The sequence below is a fragment of the Primulina eburnea genome, chromosome 4 (assembly GCF_022965805.1).
Source record: "Primulina eburnea isolate SZY01 chromosome 4, ASM2296580v1, whole genome shotgun sequence".
Classification (NCBI taxonomy): Eukaryota; Viridiplantae; Streptophyta; class Magnoliopsida; order Lamiales; family Gesneriaceae; genus Primulina; species Primulina eburnea.
In genome coordinates, this window is record NC_133104.1 from 696,268 (window position 1) to 705,752 (window position 9,485).

The 9,485-nt window shown below is 28.7% G+C and overlaps 1 protein-coding gene across 4 annotated transcripts; it reads right to left on the bottom strand.

Moving 5' to 3' along the window:
* Positions 1-26: 26 nt before the first annotated feature.
* Positions 27-8,610, bottom strand: LOC140830415 (uncharacterized). 4 transcript variants are annotated; one of them, XM_073193692.1, is made up of 9 exons: positions 8,546-8,610; positions 8,378-8,459; positions 8,244-8,285; positions 8,007-8,183; positions 7,750-7,829; positions 6,061-6,111; positions 484-546; positions 242-291; positions 27-165 (listed from the first exon to the last, which is right to left on the bottom strand). In XM_073193692.1, the coding sequence occupies exons 3-9, from the start codon at positions 8,269-8,271 to the stop codon at positions 126-128; spliced, it is 489 nt and encodes a 162-aa protein (XP_073049793.1). In that variant the 5' UTR covers positions 8,272-8,285; positions 8,378-8,459; positions 8,546-8,610; the 3' UTR covers positions 27-125. The 4 variants fall into 4 exon arrangements, with proteins under 4 accessions (XP_073049793.1, XP_073049791.1, XP_073049794.1 ...); XM_073193690.1 differs by having other exon boundaries at positions 242-294; XM_073193693.1 differs by lacking the exon at positions 484-546 and adding an exon at positions 1,690-1,740 and having other exon boundaries at positions 242-294.
* Between the last annotated feature and the right edge of the window lie 875 nt (positions 8,611-9,485).

Below are 9,485 nucleotides of genomic sequence, written 5' to 3' on the forward strand. Positions count from 1 at the left end.
ATTGGCTTGCTTGCCAGAGGTAGCTCTGCCAACACTAATTTCATTGTGGTAATCATCTTGGCAAATGTATAAAAATCTGTTATCTGGGTATACATTTTTTTCTTTTCTGATCTGATCTCTAGACTCTACTTCCTTATCATCCTATCTTTGTTCTTGATTAAAACTCTGATAAAAAAATATATATTTATATATGTAAAATACTATACTTTTTTCAAAATCACTGACAATAATATAATTGTACCCCAATTCAGACAATTCCGAAGTTTCGCCAGATGGACTTCTTCCTCTCTTCTGCTGCACCAAACAGAATGTTTGGGAACCAAAAATTAGAATAAGAATACAACGAAAAGATAAGTATGATTCAGGTTCTCGTGTCAACTTGTAGATTTTTTATTTTTAATTTGAAATATTTACCTACATATCCATCAAATAAAAAATGCAGCCTGACTTAATTCAACAAAAGTGGAAATATTAAATGAAAACCTGGCATGCCGTGTGTCTGTACACTCGTTTAACATGTCTGTGTCTACCAACAATCTCATTATCCTATATCAAAAACATATATCAAGCAAAAAAATAACTTGGAAGACAAAAATTAAATGCAAAAAAACAGAGAATTTAAATTTAAACATTTGACGGGGTCATCAATGTTTAAAAAGCTTTCACAATTCAAGATTTCATTTAGGTCATAAAGCGCATGGACAATATACATCCTTACATGTGTACATTACACACAATTATGTAAATATCAAGACAGCGAAAAATAATTATGTTGTTTTTGGGTATATTATTAAGATGATTTTATCCAGCACTAATTGTGTGTCTCCTTCCACAGGAGAGTATAATTTTCAGCAAGGACTTGCTGGAATTTGATTACAAGAAATGGTATGTCTCTTCCAACCTAATATGGTATTTTAATTACTCAAATTAAATTTCGATCAAATTCCACTTTTGTACTGACACAATCATAAAAAATCAATACTTTTGTTTGGATATGAGTACATGAGATAGACCATACAAAGACATCCAAATTATAATTGAACACATGTTTTTAAGTAAAAAATACAATAAAAGGATACCTAAGTGTCCAAATTAGAGTAGTATTTCAAATCCTCAAACAAAGTTTTGAACAAAGACAAATAAAACATCGATAAGATCATAAACAAATTAGTATATTTATTTGAACAAAAATTTAATACCTGATTAGGGTTGTCGCCAGCTTTGTTTCATTTTGGAAGTACACGCACTCTTGCATGTTATTATTATTATTATTATTAAAAATATATAATAAAAAAATTGAACATAAAGATTAAAGATTGGCTCAGAGAGTGATTATCAGCAAGGACTTGCTTGAATTTGATTACAAAAAATGGTATGTCTCCACCCAACTAATATAGAATTTTAATCACTCAAATTAAATATCGATCGAATGGAACTTTTGTACTGACACAATCATAAACAAATCAATAATTTAGCTTGAACACGGTTACAAAAAGATAGACTATACAAAGACATCCAAATTATAATTGAACACATGTTTTCAAGTATAAATTACAATAAAAGGGAACATAAATGTCCAAATTAATGCAAGCATTTCAAATTCTCAAATAATGTTTTGAACAAATCCAAATCAAGTATCGACAAGATCATAAACAGATTATTATATTTATTTGCACAAAAATTTCATATCTGATTCAGGTTTTCACCAGCTTCGTTTGCATTTTCAAAATACACATTCTCCTGCATATTATTATTATTATTACATATATATAATCAAAAAATTTGAACATAAAGATTGGCTCAGATATTATAATTATCAAAAAGGACTTGCTTGAATTTGATTACAAGAAATGGTATGTCTCCTCCCAACTAATATAGTATTTTTTAATCACTCGAACTAAATTTTGATCAAATCTAACTTTTGCAGTGATACAATCATAAACAAATCAATACTTTAGCAAGAATATGATTACAAAAAGATAGACTATACAAAGACATTCAAATTATAATTGACCACATGTTGTCAAGTAAACAAAACAGTAAAAAAGGAACCTGAGTGTCCAAATTAGTGCAATGTTTCAAATCCTTAAACAAGGTTTTGAACAAATACAAATCAATCATCGAAAAGATCATAAACAAATCATTATATTTATTCGCACAAAAATTTCATACCCGATTCCGGTTGTTGCCAGCTTCATTTTCATTTTGGAAGACCACATTCTCCCACATGTAATTATTATTATTACATATATGTACATCAAAAAAATTGAACAAAAGTTCAGATCAAGCAAAAAATTATTTTTCTTATGGGTAATGGCACTCTTAACAGACTTGGAACATTTTTAACGTACCATAAACTATGTAGGAATAATAAGTATTAAATAGAAAGCCAACCTTAATTTTAAAAAACTTGGTTCTACACGTTGAAGAATAAAATGAAAAACAATTTATGAAATTTAGTTCGAAGCCTAAAGTGGGGGAGTTTTAAAGAATTGTAGAGAATTAGATGAAAGTAGGAACGTAATTTTTATTTGAAAATTTGTCTGAATATGATGACAAGAAGAGAGTACTCGAGAGATCAAGTTCCTAATTTAAAATGTGTTAGTAATAACATTAAAATGGTTGCCTAAAACTAACCGTGTCCCAACTAATATAGCATTTTAATCACTCAAATTAAATTTTGATCCAATGAACCTTTTCTACTGATAAAATCATAAAAAAATCAACATTTTTGTTTGGATATGATTACAAAAAGATAGACTATACAAAGGCATCCAAATTATAATTGAACACATGTTTTCAAGTAAAAAACAATAAAAGGAAACACATGTTTTCATGTAAAAATAAATAAAATGGGACCTAAATATCTAAATTAATGCAGTATTTCAAATTCTAAAACAAAGTTTTGAACAAATCCAAATCAAGCATCGACAAGATCATAAAAAAATTATTATATTTATTCGCACAAAAATTTCATACCTGATTCATATCGTCGCCAGCTTCATTTGCATTTTCGACATACACGTTCGCTTGCATATTATTATTATTATTATTATTATAATAAAAAATATTAAACATAAAGATTGAATCAGAGAGTATGATTATCAGCTAGGACTTTATTGAATTGATTACAAGAAATGGTATGTCTCCTCCTAACTAATATAATATTTTAATCACTCGAATTTAATTTTGATTAAACGAACTTTTGTTCATAAGTTTGTTTTTGGGATTTGAAATATTGCACTAATTTGGACACTTAGTTCCTTTTATTATTTAGTAAAAACATGTGTTCAATTATTATTTTGGATGTCTTTGTATAGTCTATCTTTTTGTAATCATAATTCATATCCATGCAAAAGTATTGATTTGTTTGTGCCAGTACAAAAGTTCGTTTAATCAAAATAAAATTCGAGTGATTAAAATATTATATTAGTTAGGAGGAGACATACCATTTCATGTAATCAATTCAATAAAGTCATTGCTGATAATCATACTCTCTGAGTCAATCTTTATGCTTAATATTTTTTATAATAATAATAATTATAATATGCAGAAGAATGTGTATGTCGAAAATGCAAACGAAGCTGGCGACGACATTGAATCAGGTATGAAATTTTTGTGTGAATAAATATAATGATTTGGCTATGATCTTGTCGACGCTTGATCTGTTAACTAGATAATAAAATCACTAATTTAACATAATTTGATTGTGAACTCGTGGGCTACTTACGCTTGCTTATCTACGATTCTTTAAAACTCCTCCACTTTAGGTTTTGGACTAAATATCGTAAGTTGTTTTTAATTTTATTCTTCAACATTTAGAACCAATTTTTTAAAAATTAAGGGTTGGCTTTTTATTTAATACACGTACGTTAGAAATGCGCGAGTGCGTTAAGAGTGCCATTACCCATAGGAGAAATAATTTTTTTTTCTTTAGCCTATCTTTGTGTTCAATTTTTCAGATTATATTATATGTAATAATAATAATAATAATAATATGCAAGAGAACGTGTATGTCGAAAATGCAAACGAAGCTGACGACGACATGAATCAGGTATGAAATTTTTGTGCGAATAAATATAATGATTTGGTTATGATCTTGTCGAAGCTTGATTTGTCTTTGCTTAAAAATTTGTTTGAAAATTTGAAATACTGCACAAATTTGGACACTTAGGTCCCCTTTTACTCTATTTTATACTTGAGAACATGTGTTCTGTTATAATTTGAATGTCTTTGTATAGTCTGTCTTTTTGTAATCATATCTAAGCTAAAATATATGATTTGTTTATGATCGAATGGAACTTTTGTACTGACAATCATAAACAAATCAATATTTTAGCTTATATATGATTACAAAAAGACAGACTATACAAAGAGGTTCAAATTATAACAGAACACATGTTTTCATGTAAAAAAAATAAAATGGGACCTAAATGTCTAAATTAATGCAGTATTTCAAATTCTAAAACAAAGTTTTTAACAAATCCAAATCAAGCATCGACAAGATCATAAAAAATTATTATATTTATTTGCACAAAAATTTCATACCTGATTCATGTCGTCGCCAGCTTCGTTTGCATTTTCGACATACACGTTCTCTTGCATATTATTATTATTATTATAATAAAAAATATTAAACATAAAGATTGAATCAGAGAGTATGATTATCAGCAAGGACTTTATTGAATTGATTACAAGAAATGGTATGTCTCCTCCTAACTAATATAATATTTTAATCACTCGAATTTTATTTTGATTAAACGAACTTTTGTTCATAAGTTTGTTTTTGGGATTTGAAATATTACAAAAAGATAGACAATACAAAGACATCCAAAATAATAATTGAACACATGTTTTCAACTAGAAAATACAATATAAAAGGACCTAAGTGTCCAAATTAGTGCAATATTTCAAATCCCAAAAACAAACTTATGAACAAAAGTTCGTTTAATCAAAATTAAATTTGAGTGATTAAAATATTATATTAGTTAGGAGGAGACATACCATTTCTTGTAATCAATTCAATAAAATCCTTGGTGATAATCATACTCTCTGATTCAATCTTTATGTTTAATATTTTTTATTATAATAATAATAATAATATGCAAGAGAACGTGTATGTCGAAAATGCAAACGAAGCTGGCGACGACATGAATCAGGTATGAAATTTTTGTGCCAATAAATATAATAATTTTTTTATGATCTTGTCGATGCTTGATTTGGATTTGTTAAAAACTTTGTTTTAGAATTTGAAATACTGCATTAATTTAGACATTTAGGTCCCATTTTATTTTTTTTACATGAAAATATGTGTTCTGTTATAATTTGAACCTCTTTGTATAGTCTGTCTTTTTGTAATCATATATAAGCTAAAATATTGATTTGTTTATGATTGTCAGTACAAAAGTTCCATTCGATCAAACTTTAAAGACATTCAAATTATAACAGAACACATGTTCTCAAGTAAAAAATAGAGTAAAAGGGGCCCTAAGTGTCCAAATTAGTGCAGTATTTCAAATTTTCAAACAAATTTTTAAGCAAAGACAAATCAAGCTTCGACAAGATCATAACCAAATCATTATATTTATTCGCACAAAAATTTCATACCTGATTCATGTCGTCGCCAGCTTCGTTTGCATTTTCGACATACACGTTCTCTTGCATATTATTATTATTATTATTATTATTACATATAATATAATCTGAAAAATTGAACACAAAGATAGGCTAAAGAAAAAAAAATTATTTCTCCTATGGGTAATGGCACTCTTAACGCACTCGTGCATTTCTAACGTACGTGTATTAAATAAAAAGCCAACCCTTAATTTTTAAAAAATTGGTTCTAAATGTTGAAGAATAAAATTAAAAACAACTTACGATATTTAGTCCAAAACCTAAAGTGGAAGGAGTTTTAAAGAATCGTAGATAAGCAAGCGTAAGTAGCCCACGAGTTCACAACCAAATTATGTTAAATTAGTGATTTTATTATCTAGTTAACAGATCAAGCGTCGACAAGATCATAACCAAATCATTATATTTATTCACACAAAAATTTCATACCTGATTCAAGTCGTCGCCAGCTTCGTTTGCATTTTCGACATACACATTCTTCTGCATATTATAATTATTATTATTATAAAAAAAATATTAAGCATAAAGATTGACTCAGAGAGTATGATTATCAGCAAGGACTTTATTGAATTGATTACAAGAAATGGTATGTCTCCTCCTAACTAATATAATATTTTAATTACTCGAATTTTATTTTGATTAAACGAACTTTTGTACTGGCACAAACAAATCAATACTTTTGCATGGATATGAATTATGATTACAAAAAGATAGACTATACAAAGACATCCAAAATAATAATTGAACACATGTTTTCAACTAGAAAATACAATATAAAAGGAACTAAGTGTCCAAATTAGTGCAATATTTCAAATCCCAAAAACAAACTTATGAACAAAAGTTCGTTTAATCAAAATTAAATTCGAGTGATTAAAATATTATATTAGTTAGGAGGAGACATACCATTTCTTGTAATCAATTCAATAAAGTCCTAGCTGATAATCATACTCTCTGATTCAATCTTTATGTTTAATATTTTTTATTATAATAATAATAATATGCAAGAGAACGTGTATGTCGAAAATGCAAACGAAGCTGGCGACGACATGAATCAGGTATGAAATTTTTGTGCGAATAAATATAATAATTTTTTTATGATCTTGTCGATGCTTGATTTGGATTTGTTCAAAATTTTGTTTTAGAATTTGAAATACTGCATTAATTTAGACATTTAGGTCCCATTTTATTTTATTTTTTGCATGAAAACATGTGTTCTGTTATAATTTGAACGTCTTTGTATAGTCTGTCTTTTTGTAATCATATCTAAGCTAAAATATTGATTTGTTTATGATTGTCAGTACAAAAGTTCCATTCGATCAAACTTTAAATTAAAATTTGATCGAATGGAACTTTTGTCCTGACAATCATAAACAAATCAATATTTTAGCTTAGATATGATTACAAAAAGACAGACTATACAAAGACATTCAAATTATAACAGAACACATGTTCTCAAGTAAAAAATAGAGTAAAAGGGGACCTAAGTGTCCAAATTAGTGCAGTATTTCAAATTTTCAAACAAATTTTTAAGCAAAGACAAATCAAGCGTCGACAAGATCATAACCAAATCATTATATTTATTCGCACAAAAATTTCATACCTGATTCATGTCGTCGCCAGCTTCGTTTGCATTTTCGACATACACGTTCTCTTGCATATTATTATTATTATTATTACATATAATATAATCTGAAAAATTGAACACAAAGATAGCCTCAAGAAAAAAAATTATTTCTCCTATGGGTAATGGCACTCTTAACGCACTCGCGCATTTCTAACGTACATGTATTAAATAAAAAGTCAACCCTTAATTTTTAAAAAATTGGTTCTAAATGTTGAAGAATAAAATTAAAAACAACTTACGATATTTAGTCCAAAACCTAAAGTAGAGGAGTTTTAAAGAATCGTAGACAAGCGAGCGTAAGTAGCCTACGAATTAATACAATCAAATTATGTTAAATTAGTGATTTTATTATCTAGTTAACAGTTCACCACGACATTAAGATTGCATGGTAGAATTTATTAAATTTGTAAAACTAATTTTTATTTTTATAAAGCAAAATGAATAAAAATGTCATGAATTAATCTCAAGATGACAAAAAAGTGATTACACATAACCTCTTGTAAAACGTTTCTTCTTCCACGAGCGTCGACCAGCCCTACTCGAAAGTTCAATTTATTTCCGCTATAATGCAACTCTGCAATGAATATGGATAACATTGAACAGTACACAACTGCACATACACACATATATGCTGCAATTATATGTAGAGGTTTAAGACGACAAGATGATGAAATAACAGAAGACACATACACAATGAATATGCCGAAATTATATGTAATGGTTTTAGATGACAATATGATGAGATAACTACCCAATCTTTCAGGCTTCTTGAGAGATCGTAGGAGAGAATTTGCATGACCGCAGAATCTTCTCCTTTGACTTAAGGTCCATGTCAGAGTATCTCTCTTGAATCTAGCCATTAGTTGGCTATATCTTCTTCTCTTCCGATCCCCAATATCTCTAAGTTCCTCATTTCTTTCTAAGAATGCTGCAATACAGTTTTAGTATATAGAAAATTTAAAAATAAATTCACACTGAGAGAATGTACTTTCAACTCTTCCTCTTCTTTGTGCCATAGATTCGGACAGTTCTATTAACAGGAAGAACACACAATCAAAGTTGAATCAGGAAATGAAAAACCGATATTCAATGATTGATTTACTAAAGAAAAACTGCACTTACCGAATTAAATGATTCCTTGGCCGAGAGATTCAGGTCCAACCAAAGCACCTCGATTCGCGAAAATGTTTATTCCACGGTGCTTCTGGATTACAAGAAGATTCTCAGTTTTATCACAAGAATCCGATCCACCGCTTGAATCTTTAATTGTGTTACATCCAAATTCCTCACCTCATTTATCATTCGCACTACTCGAAGAGAATTTCGAGGGTTTTCTATTTGGGGCAAAATTATTTTATGTTTATATATATTTTATCAAGGACTTGCAAAATTAAATGTATAATACCTTCTAATTAAGTAAATGTTTGTAAATAAACGATAAATATGATTTTCTTTTAAAAAAAAAAAAGAACTTTAGAAAAAAGTTACCTTAAATCAATTATTATAACATAAAAATATTATTTCTCAAAAAAATCCATGCTTATGATATGTATTCTAGTACTTGAGTGTAGGGGTGCAAACGAACCGAATCGAGCCGAATAATAGTAAAAAAGTCAGGCTCGAATTCGGCTCGAAATAGGTATATTCGAGTTCGAGCTCGATTCGAAGTTCGATAATTTCAAATATTTGGGCTCGAGCTCGGCTCGAAATGAAGTTCGAGTTCGAGTTCGGCTCGAAATATTCGAATATATTCGTGAACTATTCGAATTATTGCTCGGATATTAAGGTTTGAAAGCTCGAAATGCTCGAAATATTCGAAATATAATTATATTATATTAATAAAATATTAAGGCTCGCGAATAGTCGAACAAAATAATTTGGGCTCGAGTTCGACTCGAAAAAAGTTCGAACGTGTTCGAGTTCGGCTCAAATTCGATAAGTTCGAATACGAATCGAATATTTATCGAGCCGACTCGAAAAACTCGCGAACATGTTCGGTTCGTTTGCAGCCCTACTTGAGTGTATGCAACATACCAATAATTTTAAATATAGAAAGAAATTTAAAGGGTAAATTGGAGATAAATCTTCAAACTCAAACATAAATTCATCATAACTCTCTACACATAAAAAAACTTTGTTTAAACTTCTTAAAATAATAAAAATCACAAAAATATCTTTATATGTGTTAATTTTATGATGGATTTATACTGGGCTACAAATGGTATAGGGA

What these genes read in the sequence shown, in the direction of transcription:
- LOC140830415 (XM_073193690.1), bottom strand. Translation starts at nt 8,271, where the DNA reads ATGGCACAAAGAAGAGGAAGAGTTGAAA. An exon ending in GAAGAAACGTTTTACAAGAG is followed by an intron (nt 6,112 to 7,749) that starts GTTATGTGTAAT and finishes TATAATATGCAG; the next exon opens with AAGAATGTGTATGTCGAAAA. An exon ending in CTGGCGACGACTTGAATCAG is followed by an intron (nt 547 to 6,060) that starts GTATGAAATTTT and finishes TTTTTGATATAG; the next exon opens with GATAATGAGATTGTTGGTAG.